At 42.4% G+C, this 25,140-nt stretch overlaps 1 protein-coding gene across 2 annotated transcripts in view; it reads right to left on the reverse strand.

Annotated features, from left to right (window-relative positions):
• Positions 1–25,140, reverse strand: part of grin2ba (glutamate receptor, ionotropic, N-methyl D-aspartate 2B, genome duplicate a) — a 145,527-nt gene that overhangs the window by 62,848 nt on the left and 57,539 nt on the right. For both annotated transcript variants that reach the window (XM_004563025.4, XM_014409421.3), the window contains exons 5-6: positions 4,536–4,679; positions 1,067–1,337 (exon numbers count right to left, since the gene is read on the reverse strand). In XM_004563025.4, the coding sequence (XP_004563082.3) occupies positions 1,067–1,337; positions 4,536–4,679 (415 nt within the window). The remainder of the gene's footprint in view (positions 1–1,066; positions 1,338–4,535; positions 4,680–25,140) is intronic.

Raw genomic sequence — 25,140 nt, forward strand, 5'->3', positions numbered from 1 at the left:
ATGGCAACAAGAATTGGTAAAGTGAAAATCAGTGCTATCCCAACAGTACATTAAGGCTTTTATTAATTTTGCATCAACAAAACCTTTTGGAAGAATACTCTATGGATTTGTTCGAGGCCAAGAGTCTCATCACAGTTTGCATAAACCAAACAAAGACAAACAAATCATTCTACCAACGGTCAAAGCTGAGGGAAGCTGTATAAAGTGGAGATGCTATGTTGCTACAGGCCGACTTGTGATTATTGCAGAAAACATGAATTCTGCTCCCTTAAAGAAAGTCTCTGACAGTGACAGTGGGGACAATGGCAGGTCATCAGTCTGTCACTCTGGGGTATGCAGTGGTGCAGTGATCCTGAACACAAGAATTACCCCCCCTGTGAACGGCTTAAAAGCAATAAACTAAACTTATGGTGAAGTCAAAGTCAAGACTTGAACCCTACTGACGTGCTGCAGCGTGAACTGAGAAAACAACAGATCCAGTGTGCATCCACTACGCAGTTCTGCAAAAATTTCCACAGCAGCCATGCAGAGGCCGATCTTTGATTATCGGAGGTGTCTGTTGCAGCTTTGATGCTAAAGCTGACACAACTAGCAATAAAAGCTGGGCCATTTACATGTTTTGGTAACTTTGGTACGTACAATTATGATTTAAAACAAGCATTTTAGGGCAACATCTTTGTGGCGGGCGTGGTTTGCAGGGCCGCTGCAGGGGAGGCGGACACACCTGAGCAGCATCCGCAATCACGCCTTGTTGTTGTTGTTGGTAGGTGTATGACTGCAAGCTGCAAAGCTGCAGCCGTGTGATTGTGAACAGCAATAGTAATAACAAAGTATGCTGAAAAGCATAAAAATCTTATCGGGTCTGCCGTGGTTCATTTACAATCTTCTGTACTGAAAATGGATGTATTTGTAACACTCCAAATTCTCACCTAATCACTGAATGTTATGTAAATGTTAAACTCCACATGTGTAGGATTTAAGTTGAAAGCAATAAAAGATCATTTATTATGATTTCATTGTGATCCAATTTTAAGTCTGAACTCTGGTTCAGTTTCAGATTTCCTACCTGTGGGGAACTCGGCCGGCACTACATCAGTATCTCCAGCAACCAGCGAGGGCACGATCCATGTGTAGCCATAGCCCGTGATTCCAACAGAGTGGGCCACCTCAAAGATAGTGTTGGCCTCTTCTTTTGTGCAATAGAGAAGAATAACAGGGCTCTGGAGTTTCTTCAGCTGGTTCTGAATCTTCGAATCGCCGTCGTCCACAGACATGTCAAGTAGTAGAACTTCCTCTAATTCCCAGCCCACAAAGCTGTTCTCGATGGTACTACGAATCTGCAGTAGGTAGAAGGGGCTGATTACCACAATGTACTTTGCTTTAGTCTTTAACAAGACAAAAAAAATTCAAACCCTATTATTTTTGTCAACAGTGTGTTTCAATGTGTGTTTGACTTGCATTTTAGTTTATTGTTCCAAGATGAAGCAGTTTATTAAAAACAAAGTGGATACATCACTAGATTGAATTGGAATTTCTTTTACTTAGCACTTCACTTCACAGATCAGGCATTTGGGTTTATACAAATTACTAAATGTTTATAAAACACATCTCTAATCAGCATCATACAGTTTGTGTTACAAAGCACCTGAAAACCCCTGGGACTGAAAAATACAGTCATGCAGTTATTCAAGCGCTTTCAAAAGAAAGTCAGTCTCCAAAGACTCCCATGTTAAAACTAGAGATGGACCGATCCGATATTACGTATCGGTATCGGTCCGATACTGACCTAAATTACTGGATCGGATATCGGAGAAAAATAAAAAATGTAATCCGATCCATTAAATATCACGAAAGCACCTCACAAAACTTGCAACACGCCGTAACTCACCTCAGAACGTTAGCACGTCTGAGCAGTATGCCTCACGTGATAGAGCGGCTGTGGCATGTGGGACCTGTCGGTGCTCTGGATAGCATTTGGAGCTTCGCTAGCAAGCCGGCATTTCATCTCCGACAAAGTTATCCCCGAGAGAAGTAAAGCAAGTGTGAAAGGCTACGTTCACACTGCAGGCGAAAGCGCATCAAATCCGATTTTTTTGACCCTATGCGACCCATATCCGATCATGCTATGACAGTGTGAACGGCGCAAATCCGATATTTTCAAATCCGATCTGGGTCACTTTCGTATGTGGTACTGAATCCGATACATATCCGATGTTTTAGAAAGCGACTGCTGTTTGAACGGTCAAGTCGCATTAAATCCGCCTTTTACGTCACCGACACAAGACTGAAGCCAATTATCAGCGCCAGAGAAGCGCCCGAGAAGACATCGCGAACGCTTCCTGGCCATCCAGTGTAGATGTTAGTGAAACTGTTGGGAAGACAATGTGAACATTTTATTTGTACTGTAATCTGCAGATTCTGACAGAAATCTGCAGCTATCATTTGAAGCACCGCTCCTCTCTAAAACAGCAATAAGGATCATTATTAGGTTATTTACATTATTATGTAAATAACAAAATAACTTAAAGCAAAAATTGGGAAACGAAGTCCGAAGTCTGCATATTAAGGGCCATCAGTCAAACAATACTGTTGCTCTGGGTCTAAACAGAGCTCGTTGTGTGTGACAGCTTCTTTTGCGCATGCGGGCCGCTTTGAGCGTTCACACTAGAGCGCGTTTGCTGTCGCATTTTATTTGTAGTGTGAACGAGCAGACAAAAAAATCGGATTTGATCAAAAAATCGGAATTGAGCATTAAGACCTGCAGTGTGAACGTAGCCTAAGTCCATCTCTGAATGTTTGTAAAGCATTCCTGCGTTAAGCTTAACAAACGATATATGGAGCGACTGCCTCTTCTTGCTGCTACTTCAATCATGAAACTGCTTAACGATCAGCTGATCAGCTTTTCTGTCGTGAGTCCGTGTCTCTAGTTTGCTTTTGGCCCACTTTGCACCAGAAAGAGGAAACCAGCGGCTGAACAACAGCAGCACGTTTAAGCTTGATAAGCTGTTGTTAGAATTTATTTAATATTACTTTCTACTCCAGGATCTTTTTCTACGTAGCTGACGCTGGTAACTGTGCAGGGGCGGATCTAGCAAAGTTTAGCCAGGGGGGCCGATAGGGCATTAACTGGGAAAAGGGGGCACAAAGACATACTTTTCTTTCTTATTCTCATTTAAAATGTCTAGCTTTTAATAAATAATTATCTGACACCCAAAGTTTTAATTTGATGCAAAATGAATAGAAGTCCATTACTGTATATAGTAACTATTAAGTCTAATATATATACCCTAGTAAGCTATAGTACTTTTTCCTTTGGGAAGGTACCATCTGTGCAGTCTGCAATTTTGTTGAAGAAAGATGTTGAATCTATTTAATATTTCTTGAAAAATAATTGATTTCTGTGCATTTTTTTCACACTGCATCAAATTAAGGTTGATTACGTCGATTAAGCATCATGAGGTGGAGCGTGAGGGGTGGTTCCCTATTTTTTATTTATTTGTTTTTGTTGTTGCTGGGAGTTGGAACCCTATTAGTTAGGTTGCTTAATATTTATGCTAAGTACTCTTTAAAATACCAGAATAGGGAGGATGGTGTAGGTTTAAGTTTATTAGATTGATCAGTATTGCTGAACTATGAAACATTTTTTTTGCATACAGGTATAACAGAATAGCTTTAGTGTAGTTGTTGTTTTAAACTTGAGTATGAACTTATACAAAATGCAGCAAGATATTTAAAAAACAGTTTTGTTGATTAAAAAACACTATATCGGATTCATATCGGTATCGGCAGATATCCAAATTTATGATATCGGTATCGGTATCGGACATAAAAAAGTGGTATCGTGCCATCTCTAGTTAAAACTTTGCAGCTGAAATACACGTGTTTACAGTCTGGTACACAAAATGCTTTTAATTTATCTTTCTACTCATGACAACTATACAGAGGGTGATTTTTTTTAAAACAACTTTTAAGGCTTAAAGTCAGGCCTCTGTAGCTGATAGCTGACTGCTAGGCTAATTGGAGTCACTGAACACTGAAGTGCGTTTGTCGTGTCCGTGCCTTTTGGAGCTTCCACTTATCCTTTTCAGGGTCGCGGGGGTGCTGGAGCCTATCCCAGCTGTTATAGGGCGAGAGGCGGGGTACACCCTGAACAGGTCGCCAGTCTGTCGCAGGGCTAACACACTTGTGGTTTTAGTGAGTAAAACTGTAGTGCTTTATGTGTTAAAATCAAGCGTCTAAATCAAATTCAAAATTATATTATATATATTTTGTCTGTTTGTTAGTACATTTATGTTTTAATCTTACTTGTAACTACATTTATTTTTGGACTTTTTTTGAATTATTATTTTTATTATTTAATTGTTATTATCCCTGATTGCAAAGATTTGGGAGTATAAGTGAATATTCTGACTAATATCTAACTTAGATATTAGATTTTTAAAAATGCCTAGACTTTTAGGAACACATCCACATCATAAGTTCTGCATCTCTTTCATCCTGATTGATTGTATGCGTTGTATCAGCTGCACGGTTACCTTGGTGACAAAGTCCTGATAACCCGGGTAGTACGTTGTGACAATGGAGAAGATGTACCAGTCGTATTCCTCCATGATGTTCAAAATGACTGACGCCTGCTGCTCGATGGAGGGGCCGAACTGAAAGAACATGGAGTTGTCATCCTGAAAGTGACAGAAAAACACACAGAGGGACAAAGATGTGGAGTGTAAACGGTTATGCAACAACACTGGTCTGAACTTTAATTTAGGTGGCTGCGCACACGCAGAGGAGAATAGCTGCTACTTAAAGGACGGCGGTGTTTTTGTAACATTATTGGTGTGAACATTAATTTAGTTGCCTTTATTCTCTCGCTCGCAGAGGGAAAAGGTGAGAGGACACCAGTGGTCTTGTAATGATACCGGTCATGATTTTCATTAGTTGCCTTTATGACTCTGTTAATGAGTTTGTACACGGGGGTGGCTGGAGCAAATTCTGAGGGCTTCAAGCTGCTGTCCTTAATCTCACACGTCGTGTTCATCATTTTTGTTTTATTAAAGCCAACAAGGCCATTTTTTAGCCCGCACAGTACTAGATTTAAATAACAAACAAGAAATGGCACACAGTAACCCCTGACTGAGTCTGTCTGCTGGGAGAAACTCAGTCTACAGACGTTAAATGTACACCAAACCAAACAGCATTACAGACACTCCAATAAACACTGCTTACATACTGATATCCGAGCCTGCGTCTTGCCGTGAGTGTTGAAACAGAATACCGAGGTGGACAGAAGAAGAGGAGGAGGTGAGAAATACTCGTCTAGACAGGACTCTGCAGTTCTGCAACCTGAGCAGGTTATTTTGCATGTGTGTTTGTGTCTGTGAGTCATTCTGCGAGTGTCCAACTTGCGTGTACACAATGTACAGTAGTGTGTTTATGGTCACAGCATTCATGCTTCTAATGTGGCAAATGATATGAATGAGAATGAGGCTGTTTTTTTTTGTTTTTTTTAATTGCATGTGAGCAATTTGAAGCTGACAGTAAGACCAGGCAAACAGGCAGAACTGGTGCCGGTGTCTTAGGACTCTTTATGCACTTCATTCATCATCAAACGCTAACCTGGCCCTCCCAGGGGATTCACGTGGGTTGATCTGTTACCTTGTTGCTGCATTACCGAGATCAGGGCTGCGCGATTGAGGCAGCATGTCGAGGTGTACGGCGAGCATGTAAGATGAGAACTCTCGCAAGTAATGAGGGTAACGCGTTGCATCCATGAGAGTGAAAACATGTCATTATCCCCGTGCTGCTTGAAATATGCAGGAGCTGTGTCTCGAGATCATGAAAAAATGATGCGAGCTCTGACGTCGTGCCGTGTTTCGCTGCTAACTCGAATCCATTTGTTGCTCAACTTTCTGTCTCTTCTCCGCCCCTTCTTCTCTCATTCTTCATCTCTATCCATCTCGTCTCTCGCTCTGCCGTCCCATTAATACCACTGGAATTACTGCCAGGGCACGGTTATAATTGAATTTCCAGACTTGTGCACTCCCCCCCCCCCCCCCCCCCCCCCACTTTATCCTCTATAGAGCACCCCTGCCGCCCTGCCTCCCCACCACCATTTCCTCTGGCCTTCTCCTTCTATCTCTCTTTTCTTAAAGAGCAGTATTAATGTGCTGTTCAGCACACTCATTCAGAGTGCCAGAGGTCTGCAGAATTTTCATTAGCCTTTGAGAAAAGTACACGCTCAAAGAAGAGCAAGGCGAATGCAAAATCGGGAGGTGGGGTTTGGAGATACTGGAGAAAGAAAAAAAAAAAAAGAAAAGACGCTGGTAGCTTGACTAAAATGAAGTGCTGCAAACACCACTCTTCATTTACAGCAACAATAATTATGGACTGGCCACATTATCACCTCTGCTGGCATGAGGTGATCGATTAGCGAGCATTAAAATTCCCACAGGGGCATTCGAGGGCCAGCAAGTCAGTCAGCCAGGCACAAGAAGCCGGCCAGCAAGGCTTTGAAAACACCTCACAGCCGCTCACTGTCCTCTCTGTGGATCCACAGCTGACGTCAGTGCTGGCTACTGTACTAAGGCAACAATACACTATACAACACAATACGCTGGGATGAATGGCCGGTGGAGACAGGGGAGAGAGAGAGATGGAGAGATACAAGGAGAGGCAGAGAAAGAGCAGATAAAACCACAGAAGAGAGAGCTGACAAGAGAAAAGAGCAGAGAGAAACCAAAGGGAGGGAAAAGGAATTAAGCAAGCTAGGGAAAAAAAGATAGAGATGTACAAAAAATGTTTTTAAAAAAAGCAGTGGGGATGTAGCTGAGATTTGAAGCCTCCAGAGGGACAGAGGCAGAGGACAATGTGGTGACAATGGGATGAATGGAGAAGAACAGGGCAGGCTGGCAGACGGCTGTGATCCTGCATGGAGCGAGTGAGGGGCAGGAAGCCAGCAGTCAGTGAAGGAGCAGGCAAACGGAGGTGTGTGAGCGCGTATGTGAATGTGTGTGTATGTGTGTGTGTCAGGCAGTCAGCCACCCATTTACAGAGGAGGCTAAGCCTGAGTTGTTCAACCACAGAGACAGGACTTCTGCTGTCAGAAAGAGGAAGAGAGAGGAGAGACACGTGTGCCTTCCTCTGTGTGAAACGTGTGTGTTTGTGCAAAATAGAGATGTATGTACGCGAGCATATGTTTGTGTGTGTGTCGATGGGAGAGAAGTCAGGTATTACTCAGGTTGTAGGGATGCTGTCACATTATGGGAGGCATCCCTCTAATGAGGACAAAAAGCAAGTCCCATGAAAAAACTCTAATTTGTATCCAAAGGCTGGCATAAGCTTAGGTTTAGACTCCCCCCTACCTCATCCATCAACTGGGCAGACTAATAAGGAAACTAAAGGCAATGCACTGGCTGCCGCATGTCATCTGCAAATCTCCATTCCTATATGATCCACTGAAGTTAATCTAATGTATTCTGGGCATACGACTGTGCGTGTGAGCACCTCTATTAATACATATGTGTGTGATTTTCTGCCTCTAACGTTGCCTCAGTGTGCCTGCGTGTCTGCAGTTGAGTAGATTTAGCCTCATAAAGGCTCTGTACTAGGTATGCACGTGTGTGTGTGTATTCTGTGGTTGATAGGTCTTGGTCTGCCAGAGTTGCCTGCTCTGCCCCAGAGCCTCCAAATGAGTGCACTCACACACTCCTGGAGCAGTTATTTGACTTGGAGAGGAGGGAGAGTCAATAACTCAGGTATTTCAATTACACACACAGGGGCACATCAGTGACTGCAAAAGAAATAGACCCACTTCCAATCTTGCTCTGGAATATGCACACACACATACAAAAATACACACACATAATTCGCTTTAAACACACATATAAACACATTTAGGCAGGCACAAAATCTCTTGTTAGCATACACACATACACAGCAGCAGCAGCGGCAATCGAAACCCATCCTCCAAGTGAGGATTCCAACACAAAAAGACAAATCAACACCGCAATCACAGAATAATACCAGGGTGCTGCTTTAGACACACACAGGCACTCACGCACACTCCACACAAATAATGACATAGTAAAACAACATGAGGCGCACCGTTAAACAGGAAAGTGCATCACAGCGTGATCACATAAAGCACATACTAAATGGGAACACAGGGGTCAAGAGCAGGCATTTTTGGCTTACATTAGCTGCATTTTGCTTTCTGTAGCTACATGTTTACGTGCAGCTACAGATGTAATGCTCACGCTCCTTTATGTTTTACTGCAACTGAAAACCAACATAGCGCCATTTGCGTAAAAATAAATCATGGCTGTCGGAGGATACGTGTCAGCTGAGGTTTTAGTGGGAAGCAATTTGGACTAATGGAGTGAACTAATATAGTTCCAAGGTAAGGTGTGCCAGTCCATTCGTCACCTGATCTACTGTGAACATTTTATTTATTTTTGGTTTAGTTTGTGCTGATGTAATGTGGCTCTGAAGATGTTTTTGTGTAATTCAATTGTAATTAACGAACTATTTGTTTATCATTTCAAGCAGGCTTGGAATATATTGGAAATAAATCTTCTTGCTTTGCTATGTTATCCCGGCACGGCCCTGTAAATGCATGATTCACCATTTAAAAAGGAAAGCTTAACTTGTTTTGTAACTGCAAGCTTTCTGGGTAACTGTATCCTCATAATTATCACATCACAGCATACCATCCTGGAAGCAGTTAGTATTTCCTGGCAAAGAAAACAAACCTTCCTTCCTTTTGGCTAAGATAAGCTAAGCTAGCCATAGTAGCTAGCTTAGCTTAGCTTAGCCAAGCAGATATTTCAATACTAGCCAAGTTAGTATTGAAATATCAGCAATAAAAAAGACATAGTTTAACTTTGTTTAACTTTAACAAGATCGAGAGTTAATATTTTGTATGATGAACTTTATTCTTCAGTAGTCTGATCTCTCTTAGGCAGCTTCTTGTTATGTCTTTAAGTAGTCTTCAGGAATAGTTCTCCAGGCTTTCTTTTTTTTTTTTTTATAACTTTTTATTTATCATTTTACAGTATGGGAATACAAAACTTAAGGTCAGCATGGGAGACATTCACAGTTCCAGTAATAGCATCTACTTACATCATGGTAATATTCATTTATTCAGTGCAAAGGGGAGTACACAACCCATTTTTCCCAGAGCTTCTTAAATTTCTCGAGCCCGAGTCTAAGGACAAAGGTAATCCTTTCCATTCCAAAAATTTCTTCTCCAGGCTTTCTGAAGGACATTTAAAGCTCTTCTTTGGATGTTACTGCCTTTTATTCTGTTCTCTGTCAGGATGGTCCCCCACTGCTTCAATAATGTTGATGTCTGGGCCAATCCATGTGTGTTTTTCTATCCAGGTATATTTTTCCGACAAGGCAGTGTGCTAAAAATGAAGGGGAGTCAATTTTTTAGCTCAGTCTTGACCTCTTCTGAACAAATTGATGATGATTTGAACCAAAAATATCAAATCTGGATTCATCACTCCATAAAGTTGTTCCCACTGATTTTCAGCCCAGTTCTTGTGTAATCTAGCATGACACAGGCTTTTCCCTGTTTCCCTTCCTTAATAATGGCTTCTTGACAGCCTCCCTTCCATTGAGACTTCTTTCTAATGAGGCTTCAGTCAACAGTAGATGGATCGACTGAAGGGTCAGATGCATCTCGCAGGTCCTGTGTCAAGTCTTTGCTGGTCTGTTTTTCCTGTTTCTTAAGGACATGACAGATGCAGATACTGTTTATCTGCTGGAGATACTTTTTAGTCCCACCACTTCTTCTTTTGTCCTTTTGTCCAGGTTAAAAATGTTTAAGGACACACTGTACACCATGTCGAGATATGCCAGGTTTTCAGCTAATAGCTCTTTGAGAATCAGCTTGTTGGTGCAAAAATACTAGTTTATGCCTGTCTGTGTTATCTTTGGCATTTTTCACAGATTCAAGTAAAGAATGTGTCGTAGTGACAGGCTGCAAGTAACAATTCACCTAAAGATAACATTTAAAATAGGTTATTTGCTAAGCTTGCTGTTATGTGTAGACACAACACTCCTTTATCACTCGGGTAAGGTCTTTTTTTTATGCTTGAATGATTCATTGGTAGCTTAACAAATAAACAAACATTTCCCTAAAAATGGTCAGGTGTAAATGCTGGACTGAAAATGAGTAAAAAAGCAGACCTTCAGAAATAAAGGGTGGCTTAAGACTACTGTGCAGCACTGTAATTTGTGCCTGTAGGTTCGTATTTACTTTACATATCTTTAACTATGCCGTGTCTATTCCACGGCTCACAATGAAACAGACTTCATATTAAGAATGAATATTTATCCTAAATTCACAAGCATAAAAAAGCAAGAAAACCCCTTAACAGCATGTGAGAATGTGGGGCAAGGCTTAGATCCCAATTAACTCATAAGAACTGCTATTTTTATATAACTTTATGAGCATTATGTGTCATTGAGGCATCTGTTTTTAGTGAGGAAGTAGCATTCGGGAAAAAAAGAGGAGTGTGTGTGAAAGAGAGAGAGACAAAGACTGAGGTAGAGAAAGCCAGGGAGAGTGAGATGATGGTGTCTGTTGCTGGGAGGTTTTTGGCAATGCATATTTCTATCCTGCCTATAAAGGATCTTTTGAACTTGAGCGAGGGGGGTGGGGGGTTGTGCTATTGACTGCTGCTGCACTGCCTGATGGAACGAGAAGCCAGCCAGAGAGAGAGCGAGCGAGTGACTGAGACAGAGAAAAAGAGGATGGAGGGATGAAAAACAGAGAGCTGGAGTGGGAGGTGAGGCGGGAGGAAAGAGGGAACAGCTGGCCTTCGCTTGAATATAGTGAATTTAAAAGACAGTGGGCAGGAGATATAAACTCGCCACAGGCCTCCACACACACACAGGCACGCAGTGGAGCTAGAAGCAGGGCGAGGCAACGCACACACAAACACACAAGTGTTCGTTTCCGATAAGGCCTGTGAGCATAAGCCACCATCACCACATGCACTACGTATTGATGACGAATCCTCCCCTCTCCCCCCCTCCTCCACCTCCCCGTCCCTCGTGCACTCTCTCTCGCCCTCTCTCGCTTCACCCACAATTATTATCTCTACCTCAATTAAACCTCGCCTCACTCGCGGTGTCTCGTTTCCCCTCCCGTACTTCACTCTTCTCATGCTTCATCATCCCTTTTCTTATCATGGAAGTCTACTTATCTTTAATCAAACACATACAAGCTTAATTAGCTCACACATTTGTCAGACCATCATCTAATTAACACTGACCTTATTCTAAGTACTTTTCAAGTTAATTAAAAAAAGGAAAAAAAAGAGCCCAGGTCGCACTTATAATTTTTGACAGATTTTTCTTTAACATAATTGCGTTGCGACGTGACAGCTACGTCCCCTTCCAGGTATTTAAAGGATGAAAAGAACAAATTTAACAAACGGGTGTTTCGGTCCACGTCTTAACACAATCAGACAGCGTCTGAGTGAAAGGTAATAGCACTTAACACTCAGACTCGCCACAAACTAAGGCACAGACACACAAATGCACAGATTGTTTCTCTCTGGCCCATTTCTGCTCTAAGTTTAGCAGACGACCCACAGAGGGGCCTCTGCAGTCTGATGCCCTTCCTGCTGCTGCTCTTGTTTGTCCCCTGGTCCTTGTAGAACGGTAATAGGTCTTTCTTTGTGCGTGTCTGTCTGTGTGTCTCATAGAGTTAGGCTAAGAAGACTGAACAGGGTGGCTAGAGGGAAAGGTGAGCCTACAAATTAAATTGGTGTACTCTGGTTTTTATATCTGTTTCTCTGTGAATGAGCCGCTGGGAGAGGCTGAGTGGATAAATGAGAAGATGGAGGTATAACTTTGGCAAGACTGATTTTCTCACGAGATCACAGACATATCATATTAGTCATTAGTCATTGACATTAGTCAAACGGCCCATCGGATCAGATCTGCAGTTGCTGATTCATCTTTACACCTGTGTGACTGAGGCCTTACTTTAAATGAGAAGCTCTCTTGCGTTGAGGTTTCATGTGTAGAACCTTAACAAGTTGTAGATATTTAACTCAGATTAAAGACTCCTTTAAAATAGCAACACACAGCTTTGGGACATGCTAGCAATTTAGCTAGCAATCGATAGCTAGCTTACTTGTTAAAGAAGTTAGCAAGTGTAAGAACAGAGCAGAGTTTCATTAGCTGATAATTTTTTGTGGGAAAGGCTAAGTTAACAAAAAACACAACAGATAACAAGGACAGGATAAAATGTACCAAACACTTGGCTACTCCTCGCCCTAAAAGCTGTTTATGTTGTTTTGATTTGGAAAATATGTCCTGTGTGAATGAAAGAACAGGCTGCTCTGGCAATTTTTTCTTGCTCGTACTGTCTGATACTGTTAATTACTTGAGGTTTGTAGTATGTTGCACAGCCAAAATAGAGACCTCACACAGGCAATACAAGTTACATGTAAAAGACTATTAACTATTTAATTTGAATTTAAGGTCCAAAGCAATGCGACTTGCTCAAAATGGATACAAGTACCATTAAAAGTACAAACAAAACAAAAATGAAGCGACAGTAAATGAAACAAGTAGGAAACATCCAGTGCAAATACAAAATTAAATCACCTCAAGCTAATCTGTCCATCATATCAGATCACGATGACTGAAGCATTGTGCCTATAGATACTCAAACGATTTACCCAAAGCCACCATGGTGAAAGTTAAAGAAGCGGTATGGGGAAAAGATCAATGATTCTTTGTTTTCGTTTCTCTCATTTGCAACTACACAACCATCATAAAAAAGTGGGAGTAAGTCACAGATTCATGAGTGGAAGCGGGGACAGAGGAGACTCTGAGGTTCACCACAGAGTGTCCCAAAGTGGCTGTAAAGTGGTTTAGAGAGTCAGAGGGGTGAGCATGCTTCTTTAGTCAGACATATTTGTTTTGTCCCTTGTTCAAGCAAAAGGGAAGAGGGGAAAGGTGATGCTAGCTTTAGCAAAGGGAAGAGACGCAGAGAGGAGGAGTAGGTAGAGGAAGGCACAGGTCAGTGAGATCCATATGAGGGATGTTATTAATCCATTCATTGCATTCTTCTGCTGCTATCTCCACCATTCCAGGCATATCTACCGATTTCGATCTCCAGCTTTGGCTTGCCCTCAGCTTTCCCCACTCTCCCTCTTTTGGTCTCCTCTTTTATCCTTCTAACCTTTCCTCTTCCCCCTGTATTGTACAACCGCTAACTTCCTTCCTTCTCGTCTTCGGCCTCCCCTGCTAAAGTCCCTGTCTGCTTTCTTTCTGTTCCTCTCTGGCTCAATCCCTTTCTTCCTCCCTCTCTCCATCTATCATGCATCCCAGGGTGCACCTGGTCCGCGCTGTCAGCCGAAGGCCCCGAGCCATCGTCATGCTGGGGTTGTTTCTCACCACTTCACACTACAAAAACCGAATGCTCAAACACACACACATACATGCGCACGCTCAAACAGATTCCCATCTCCCCACTATCGGGCTTTCTTCACCTCACCCACAGATTCACAGTTTATCTACAATACGTCAGTATGTGGTGCAGTGAGAAAACAAAGGCCCGGGTCACCGTTTATCCTTAAGAATCGTAGAAACCGGCGAAATGCGCAAAACGCCGAATCTTCACAAGGAAGAGAACAATGGAGGGGTGTGGAGGACGGGGATGAAGAGCAACGAGAAAAATAACAGCACTATTGATATGTGCTTCTGTGTTCTTTTCCTGGCAACACGATAAAGGCTCGCTCTCAGTCACTGTCTGTAGCGAGACCACCCTCTCTATCTCCGCTCGCGCTCTTCCTCCTCCTCCTTCTCCACCTCCTCGCCCCATCCTTTCCAAAGCAAAAGACTACCCTCTCTATCTCCCTCGTCTTTTATCTCCACTGCTCTTTTCCCATCCCCTGTGTTTTTGCCTTTACATTTGGGGCATTTAGCTGCTGCTCTCATCCACAGTGACTTAACGGGCACAACTACAGAATGAGTCTCATTCTCTGACACCGAACCTAACAAATATTCTCGAACGCTGAAATTATGAGTGGAAGAAATTACTGAGAACACGTGTTAAAAATAAAAAAAATAAAAAATAAAGAGGTTGATGTTTTCATCTCTGACTCACACAGACCACCCTCTCTGTCTCTGCTACACAAGTGAGGCTCCCCCCAGTGAAGACTCCTTTCATTCACTGTGATGACAATTAAAATTCAAATCTGCTTTGCTGGCGTGACAGTGGCAGGGAGTTGTCTCCACAACACAAACATGTAACAAGACTACGGCTAAGACAATAAGCCAATCTGCACGCTCCTCTTCCCCTACCTCACTCATACTAAAGTCGAAATCTTTCAAACGTAGCCTATTTTTGAAAGCATGTTTGCCAAGTGTGGTCATTAAATGTATTTACACTCAGAGTAGTCGTTACTTGTAAGAAGCAGACATAAAAACATAAAATTCAAACTGCCTTCTCCTGCTTGAGCAGTGTTGGGGTTGTTAGTCATCCCTTTGCAGTTTTTCACAGATTACTCATTGTTTTTATTCAGTTAATCCATTACCTTACTTGTTTACTCTGTTCTCGTACTACTTTTGCGTCACTCGGCGATACTGCCTGAGATGCCTTGTCACGTAACTTCCATTAACAACATATTGCTAAATCTTACATGCACCCACATATCGGCGCAAATCCCTATTCTAATAACGACACATACAAGATCTTTCTCTTATGCGCTTTAATAATGTATTAAAGCTGACAGCAAAGTTGGTAAAAACCAGCTCAAAGGGCACTTGACAGAAAAATGTAGCGGTGGGAACGAGGCTCAGCTGCATGCCTGATGTCGGGTTCAGGCTACGCAACATTTTCATAGTTGAAGAATAATAAAATATGGCCCTTTTGAGACCAACAGACAAGACAGACAATACGCCATACGACTGTACCCGGTCATCTTTTGTTGTTGAAGCCCAGTCTAGCAATAGCTGAGAAAAGAATATACACAAACAACGGCAACCAAAGTAGTTTTTAGGTAATCTTGCCAAAGACTGATGAGTTGCCATGATGAGGCATCCGCAATCCACAAGGACCGCGCTCCTGCTAGAGTGTTGGTCAGATATTAGTGAAACTTGTGCACAATAATCCCCCACTGGGTCAAAGCCAAGGTCATGCTTGCAAACTCATTGAAATGTTTAATTCGCATTAGTTAATGCAATGATACCGACCAGTGAGAAGCAAACGTATCGCTTTCTTTCCACACTTCACACTAGGGTTGTGTTTATGGACGATGATGTCAGAGAGCTGGTCAAAGTTAATGACGATGGCTCACCAATCAAGGCAATTTCTATCTAATTTCCCCACAGATGCATTAAATTAAAGCTGTCATTACGCAGAGATTCATAATAAATTAAATCTGCCAGGCCACAGTTTCGAGACGCACCTCCACATGTGACCAACACTTGAATCACAGACGTGTCTGCGAGTGCACGGGCGCATACATGAGTTCGTGACCAGACTTCTGCGTGCTTTAAAGTTAATGCGCGTGAAGCAGCTACACTGATCTATCATCATCATCATCACCAAATGAAGAAAACGAGGATTTCTGATGGATTGAAAGTAAAATCAGAGCGCAATGGGATCGCGTTTGCAGAGACCTTGTTCATCTTGTCTGTATATACACATATATACATGTGCGTGTGTGAGAAGATGAGATGAGATATAGTTTTACAGCTAAATGACAACAGTGAGAGCAATAAAAGAGGATAAATAAATCATTTTAAAAGAAGAATCAGCGCAGTTTCATATGTTGTTCTGCTGGTTGGTTTTTCCCCTCCGGCTGTAAGAGGCTCTGACACGTTTTGCTTCTTCTTCGGCGATGTCAGGTTTTCTCTTTTTTTGGTTGTCATATTCTTGCAATATTAGTTTGTTTCCCTTGTCTTTATTCGTGCTGCAGGGTTTATTCATATGGAAGAGCTGAACTTCTCTCTGGGCTGGAAGATTCAGCTTTCTCCACCAGTTAGAAAAGCCAGTTTGCGGTCACTCACAGTGTCCACACTGGTAATGTTTTTGCTTTGACTTCCTGTTTGAGAGCGGTTGACTTTGATGTAGTTCTTTTTGTCTGGCTATAATGTAACTTGGTTGCTCCACACTGTGCTAAGGTCACGTATTGTTAGAGAGTTTCAGCCTCATAGAAGAGCCGGCTAAAATTGCTTTGCTTCATTTTCCCCTTTTGGAGGTCATGTTACATAACATTACCCCTGTGCTGCTATCAGTCTAAAGCTAACATGCTAACTGAGGCCTGTAGAGTCTGAGATGTTGCTCTTGGGTTTTTAGCAGTTCCTCTAATCACTCTAATCCTCTGACCTCCGAGGGATTCCACTGGTCCATTCTGGGAAGACTGGTTGCTGACTGGAATGTTTTCCACTTGCTCACACGTTCTGATCATCAGTTAATCAACTACATTTGATTCATGTGTTGTTGTACATCTGATGTTGTATTTACCACATTTAAAGACCTGTTAAGGAACAGATTATTTTTATTATGTCCTGACATGGAAAACTTTAGAATTTAAAGGCGTTGTACTTTCTTTTTACCACATCTGTACATTGTTTCGGTCAAACTGTTATGGTCACAGCTCTACAAACCAAGAAAACCTCCAGTGCTTTATATATAGATTGAGAGAGCGAGACACCTGTCTGTGTCTCTGCTTTTGCCCCACTCCACTTACATTTTGCTGTGCTGTTTGTTAAAAAAAAAGAGGGAATAACTGCATTTTCTACTTCTCGCATTCACAACTCTGCACTCCGTGCTCCATCTCTGCCTCTCTCTCTGCACACATACACCCCCATCACCTGCATGCAAACACGTAGCCCGTCTTTCCTCTCCCTCTGCGTGCCGCCGTGACAGGCGTCCTCTGTAGCTGCCAAAGCTTTTTAACCACAACAATATCGAAATGGCACACAAAGCCCCATTAGAGTCATCAAGCCGTTAAACCAGCAACCGGCAACCTTGGGCTTGGCAATTAGGAATATTTCACTCAACCTCGCTCCCCTGCACACACACACACACACACACACACACACACACACACACACACACACACACACACACACACACACACACACACCTTCCACCCATCCATTATTCCCTTCCTGTCTCTCTTGCACATGCTCCCTCTCTCTTTCATCTTTTCCTCTCCTCTGTCTCACCCATCCTCTCACCCTGCCAGCTGCACGTGCACGCTCAATCATATTCACTATACCTCACACCAATCAACTCTCTTTCTCTATCCCCCCAGTGTTTTAGCCTCTCTCTCTCTCTCTGTCGCCAAAGTCCCCGTAGTAGAGAGCCTCGCAATCAGCGTCACGATCGATTAACAGATTTCATACTGCTGGACACGGTATTTACAGAGAATCAGATGAGATGAAAAGAAGGAGCGGGCCAAAATAATGAGGAGAACAGGGAGAAAAGGTTCAGCGTGCCGCTGTCGTGAGCTTTGTCAGTCGGATGCAACGGCCACGTAAGCACGTCAAGCTATAGAACGTGAATTTGAGGCGACCGATACATGTTTAGGAATAAAAGAGAGATTTTCCTTTGGTCGTGCACTTTTGATCCAACAGCTTCGGCCACAGCACCCGTCGGTCACGCTAATAAAGCTCATCCTTGAGCATTTGAACTAAGCGTGAAAAAAGAGGAGGGAGTAAAGGCCAGATGAGATTCAGCTGGGTTTTTCTTTTTAAATAAATATGCATTTTGCTTTTTTTTTTTCTTGTAAAACAACCATAAAAGATATCAAAAACGAAAAAAACCTTACATTTTAATGCCAACTCACAGAGAGTAAAGAATATTTTGATAATGAAAGGCAGACTTTTGCTCCATCTCGCTCATTTCCTGTTCTCTCACTACTGCCTGTAATAAACACAGCTAAAATTCCCCGAAGCACTTGTAAAACCTCTTTAGGTTATGCTAGAAAATAATTGGAATGACTTACTTTAAGTGGAACAATTAATCACTTTGTTGTTATTCCATATAATTAGATTTCTAAAAAATTATTTACAGAGTTACTGACAAAGAAGCATCCAGCTGGTCTGGTCATATATAGTGGATTATTACATTTTAACAGATTTAAAACCTCAACATAAAAAAAATCACATCTTGTTTATTTGAGCCAAGCTGAGCTCCATAAAGAAAGTAAAAATAGTCAGCTTGACCTGATTTGGGTCTTCCTGATCCATGTGAACCTACCTATTTTAAATCTATTTACTCAGAATGTCAGTGTTTACTAAAGATCTTGAAACATCCGGCAGACTTAAAACTCAGTGGCACATAAAGCAGCGGGGATGGGAGCATTAACCAAAGGTTTTGGGCATCGCATCAAACATTTTAAGAAGAAGGGCTCAATCTTCCTGAATGATGCTGGTTAGAAATACTCAATGAGAGCACCTCCTCCCAGCCTCTGATTTACAGCTCGGTTTATAGCGAACAGTGAATGCCCACAAACCCTTTACTGACCGATTAAGCCCTTGGCTGTGATTTCGCACGCATAAACACCTCTGATGTATGGTTTTCTACATCCATAAGGACTGGTTATGATTTCACACAAAGTCATTCCGCTCACATTCCTCCCTCCCTCTCCCCATCCTCTTCCTCCACTCTTGACAGTTGGTTGCAACAGCAGCCAGCGAATGCTCACAGCGGAGGTGCAAACTATTCTTCCTCTCCCTCGCTGAGGCTCCGCGCGCACACGCGGATGAACGCCGACACACGACTTGTGTGCTGCAGGACGCGCGAGCAGGCACATTTGAAATTAAGCGTGCATATGCATAAGGTGCACCTATGTATAATTTCACAGGCACACCAGCTGGGACACTAGAGCCAGCTTTTGGCTTTCGAATTCGCTGTCTTCTTGCCTGCCTAAATGCTGTGTCACACAACTGAAGCTGCCTCTGGAGCCCGCGCTGGTGACTCTCTCGCTCATTCACGTGCACGCTTAAAGAGCCGATTAAATGCCAGTGGCAAATGCCTCACTGCTGTGCATGTCTATAGAAACAAGTATTTGACATACTGGCAGTGCAATATCTTCCAGTTTTCATGTCAGAATGTGAAAAAATAATTACAGCTTCTTTGTCTGAATGGATTTCAACACCGGCTTTTTTCCCAGCTACTACACTACAGTTTAGTGCCGTGCGTGCGTTGCCTGGCTTTAATCACCTTGCTAATATTACTCTCCTGCTGTTTTTCATTCATCTGTTTGCTTCATCACATCTCTGCTTTATCTTTGCCTTCTTCATCCAGACAATCTGAATTCTTCATTAAAATGTATCAATTAAAAAAAAGATCCTAAAAATATCAGGAGCATGATATCACTGTGGAGTTTGAGCACAGTTTTATATCCATGCACCATAAGAGTAAAGCTTTCAAACACAAACACACACACACACACATATATATATATATGAAAATTATACAGGAATACAACTATACTGTAAGTATATTAAACTTTGCTTATCATCTAAAGAGTAAAAGCAATGCATGACATGAATCAACCTGAAAAAGGCCGGCTGGCATTCACCAGACAAATCCCACAGCAGGTAATGGAGGTACAGTCCTGCACCGTAAGGCGGTGTGCTTTGCATTATTGTGAGTTTGGGTGATGAGTTACCTCACCTCAGAGTACTTTCAGGGTATGAACTCTAAAAGCAGACATAATGTATTGCACAATTACCAGCTGAGGGTAAGTAAGGGTAACAGTATTTACCGAGCAGGCAAGCTGGGCTTCAGTCCAGTAAAAAAGCTAGCAGAGTGACAATAATGCATTCATGTACATGCTCATATACACATTCAGCATATATTCAATTAAAGACTTAATTAGATCTCACAAACACAAACACTTGAGCGGCATACAGTCACAGCATATACAATGCTTTATTAAACACAACCTTCTAATATGCTATAGGCATTTTTTGATGAATTCTATTATAACTCTATGTCATACACGCTTTTCCTCAGATAATAAATGCAGGCTAATTACGCAAACTCACACGGCAAAGTGGCAGAGAAATGAGGAAATTATGAACAGAATTAAAAATCAAGTTAAAAACAATCTCCAAAAAGTAAACGATGATCTCGGCAACGCTCACGGCTACAAAGTCAGGTCACACAGGGATCAGCTCAAATGAGCAGCGTTTGCTGGCTGCAAAACGATCTGTTTGAATGCATCATGAGACGAGCGAGCTTCAAAGAGGCCAAAACGCGTGCATAAACTGCAGGTGCACAGGACACGAAAAAACTGCATGTCTAAAAATAGATTCTTACAAGGCTGACGCTAACCAGCTGGGACATGATGGACGTATACAGTTTGTCAACACAGGACGAGTGACAAATGCTAAACGACGTACTTGGCATGCAAACTTCAATTTGCCTTCAACAGCTGTGGAAAGTGCCTTAATAGATACACTTTTAAAATTAGCTGCAATTTAAAGGAAAATGTTCACCTGAAAACTTTACCCGGTAATAGCATCCTGTTTTTTGGTGTATTCTAACATTTTGGCACCATCTTGTTATTTTATGCCCGTATGAAGCTCTTAGGAGGAGCCTGAATCTAAAAAGTCAAACTACAAACAAAACAGTTAAAAGAGCTAAACACTGCTTGCATCAATCAAATGACATTATATAATATAAAATGTCATTTCACAGCATAACAAGTGCTTCTACATGAAATTGAGTACATTTAGCTGACCTGTAGCTTTACATAAGTAAGATTTGAGGGTAAACTGTGATCATCTAAAAATCTGTTGAATTCTTCTTCCTGGAAGAGAACTATAATCCGAAATAACCTGAAAACCCTTGGCCGGATGTAGAGCATCCTGGCTCCTCTCCTGTCCCTTCCTTCTCTGTGATATTAAATAACCACCTGACAATGTTTCTCATTAGACTAAAGAGGCAGGTGCTCCATCATTTGGCATTTTCATTTCCATCAGGCCACCACCTCATCCTCCTCAGAGTAATGCGCTGCTCGTGCAGCTAAAGCGTGACTTATGGATGATTTAGACTTCTGAGGTACAGTAGGCTGTCTTAGACATAACCTACTGTACATAAGTAGTGTTTCATATGCCGTGCCAGCCACAATACAAACACATAAAATACTGTGAGCTTCTCCCTTCTAGGTCCCCACTTTCTGCTGTGGTCTTTTTTTTCCTGAGGCAAATATATTTGTCCCTAAAGTTTTTCCATTTTGTACATTTTTTCACGTCCACTTGGATAGTTTTGGCAAATTCACCATGGAATTTGCTGTGATCTTTAAGTCTATATATTATAATATATCCCTTGTATTATATTTTCTGACAGACAAATTAAAAAACTGTGCAGCCAAAAACACAGAGGATGAATTGAGAGCAGTGAACAGGCCAATCACAAAAGCTGGGTTCAAGCAAGGTGCAGTAACATTGCGTAGAGGTGCATGTCGACATGCACAGCATAAAGTACCGCATAGCTTACACTATAATGTGGTGTGAGGTATGGAGTAGGATATGGCTAGAGGTATTGCATAGTGTACACTGCACAGTACCTCACAGGATACGGCATAGGTTACATCATAGCACAGTGCAGGGTACAGTGTAGGGTTTCAGAGGGGTTTACCATTACTACATAACTACATCATAGATTTAACACGGAGCAAAAATCCCCTGTTAATGTGTGGCGTGTTTTCCTGGGCTTGGGGTCGCTCCTCTTCAATCAGAAAGCAGGTACAAAAGCAGGAGGTGGAGAGGGGTGAAGAAGGGTGAGGAAGCAAGAGGAACGAAGCAACCCAGGAAAGAAAAGGTCAGATGCCAGAGGGAGCGGGGAGTGAAGGCAGCAGAGAAAACAGACAAATGCTCTAAATCTTGTTTAACTTTACATGACGTTTTTTTTCCCCCAACACTCGTCACTCTCTTTGTTCCTCCAGCTTTGTCGCTTCACATCCCTCTCCCTTCCTCCCATCTGTGCTTGTCCTGCACATGCGTCACTCCCATTCCTCCATTTCTATCAGTCTCTATCTTGTTTGCATGTTTTATCTCCAGCACACACACACACTCTTCATCATTTCCCACGTTGAAACATCTCTACTTGTATGCCCTCATTTGTCCTTACCCTCCATTTCTCCTGGAAGCACACTGAACACCATTCCGCTTTATATCCGAACCCGATCCAAACCCATCCGTCCATTCTTAAGTTACACCTCTCCTACTTTTCTCTCCCTCCCTCCTGTTCTGATTGGATTATTATTATCCTCTAAATGGGCTTTTTTGTTCGGACGATTCAGCGTTTTGAATGAATATTTAAACTGGAGTTTCTAACGTTATTATCCTCCAAATGGATTATTATGCACAGCACCCAGCTGGAATGTATAAATTACAGTTTAGCGTGTTGATTTTTTCAATTTGGCTTGTCTTGCGATTCTTCGGAGCCCTGGATGCTCTTTCCTCTCTCACGCTTTTTCCCTTTGTCCCTTGCCATCTCTCTCTTTTGTCCTACTTTTGAACCCAGTTATTCTATCTATCTCTCTGTCCTCCCTCCAGACCCTCACTCTTCCTCTCTGTCTCCCTGCCAACCCGCCCTTCATCCCCTCGCCCTCCTTACTTCTCTTTTTCTCACTCATTCCCACTGTCTCTCCCTTGTCCTGCTTCTCTGTTGTTGTTGTTTTGTTTTTTACACCCTCAATCACTCTCCCTTCAATGTTAATTCAAATTGCCTGGTTAGGGAGGACATTACAGTTCCAATAATGCCGAAAGCACTTAGGGGAACATAATCAATCTCACTCTCTCGCGCTCAGTTCCTGCCCTCCTTCTCTTTGTTTTCACACCCTATTTTGTATTCCCTCCATATGTGGAACAGGACTCAAACTGCCTGTCTCCTCTAATTCTCAGCACTATCTCAACACTCCCTTCTAATATACCCCTTTTCCTTACTTTACCCCTGCTGTCTCAGTGTATTTCTCCAGTTAATGGCAGCATGATATCACATACAACACGGCCTGGCTTGACCCTAGTTGCAATTAAGAAAATTTGGGAATTAAAGGGAGCGCTTAGATGTCTGTTTATATCATCATAAGCAGGGATGATACTGGGCGCATGTGCAGGTGGGTGACGCATGATTTACAGCCTCAGTAGACACTTCCCGGATGAGTTTATGGTCTTCAGCAGTAGTGTAGGCTGATCCTTGCTTTGGAAATTACTGTTAAATAAAGTTAAAGCAGCGAATGCTTAAGGATGTAGGCAGTGTCCAAAATACCAAACATTAGGGCTTCATTACAGGAGTTTAGAAATCAGTGGGGGACATCGTGGCGGAACATCTTTTATATACAGTCTATGTGAAGGACATGCGATGCGTGCTGGTGGGAAACTCAAAAAAGTATAGGACACGTTTTTTTCACAGCGGTTCCTCCATCTACAAAGCATGTATGAAGCACAACGAAATCACCGTCACTCACTGTTTCCTGTCCTGAACCACTTTGTCATTTCTCCTTTGGAATGACCGAGAACATGAGCTGAAGTTCACTAATAATTCTGTGGATTAAGTTAACCAAATCCTGCAGAGTCCAAAACATTTCACAGGGTAGACTCGGAAAGTTGGGCTATAAAAACAAAATCTGGGATCCTGAATCTGGAAAAGTCATGAATCAACAGTTAAAATCAACAGGTGAAACTTAAAGAACGTACATAAATCTTTAACTCAAGCGTATATGTAGCTTACGTCGTAAAATATCAGATAGAGATACTAGATTCCCTGTAACATTAAAAGCAATATTTTTTTTTACTTTTAATATGGAATTGATTGCGAAGGTTCAACTAATTAATTTAGACAAGCGATGGAAAAATAGTTACATTTTTTAGTTGAATGCACTGGTTATGTTGGCTTCAGATGAAACTGTACCAGTACTTCAGGTAGTTTAAAATCAATTCAAACAGTCTGAACAGGAATGGAGAAGAAGTAGTGGAGTAGACAGGCATCTGTGGCTGTGTCTTAAAAAAAAACAATGCCCTCACTACCCACACATTAAATGATTTGACGTGACATACTCACATTCAGCCATCGTTGTACTTGTGGCCTTTTAGTCTTTTTATTTTTTACTTATTGCAGCATCCTTGTTTCTATATTTCAATCCCCCCCCCCCCCCACACACACACACACACACACTCACACACACACCTTCCTTCACGCTCTGAGAGTTTTTACCTCACCAAAAAAATTCCACTCTCACCACTCTTCTCACTCTCACACTCTATCTCTCCCTATCTCTCACGTCCTGCATTTCCCTTGTCAGTCTGTCCCCTCGCTCTTTCGCGTACATGCAAACCTCTCTTCAGGCGTCAGCTGCTGTCCTGTCAGATTTAGGGGGAGACAGGTGGAGAGGAGAAGCGGAGAGAGGACGGAGCGGGCGAGGGAGGCTCATAAAGACTGAGAGAGAGAGCGAGAGAGAGCGAGAGAGAGGGTGACAAAGTGAGAGAAGGTTGAGAGAGGGAGCGAAACGCTTCTAATTCACAGAGACGGGCTGCGTTTCCGTGGCAACGTGGTTTCCATCGTAACAGCCCTGCTAAGGATGCCATTAGTCGGGAACAAAAAGAATGCCGCTCACCACTTGTATGTCAAGCGTGTGTGTGTCTCACACACGTGTCGCGCACACACACATACACTCAGGGAGCACAACAATACACAGAAAACACAATTGTCTCCTGCATGCATTTTTTTCTTTAAGCTACACAAATAAAACATTCAGAAGCACTCAAAAGTCTCACACACACACGCACCCACCCACACAGCGTTGCATCCCCCCCCCTCCATTCAACTCACAACACACATCCTGCTGCCACTTCCCCACTGCCCACACAGGAGTGAATACAGACATATATTAATCTATCTCACACCTGCAACGTGTCCTGCTGTGCCTCCTATATAAAAGTCTTTCCACACTTTGAGCCGCTGTGCTGCGGGGGCCTCTATATTCTGTGTTTTTTAGAAAGAAAGATGCTAAAGGAATGTCTGATACACATGTTGTGCACATTGCTGACCTTAAGCACACATTTAAGCCTTCAGCTGGCTCGCTTATCAAAAGAAACACACAAGAAAGCTTTTACATTTGTAAATCACTGGCGTACCGAGCAGAC

This window comes from Maylandia zebra, linkage group LG4 (assembly GCF_041146795.1).
Source record: "Maylandia zebra isolate NMK-2024a linkage group LG4, Mzebra_GT3a, whole genome shotgun sequence".
NCBI lineage: Eukaryota > Metazoa > Chordata > Actinopteri > Cichliformes > Cichlidae > Maylandia > Maylandia zebra.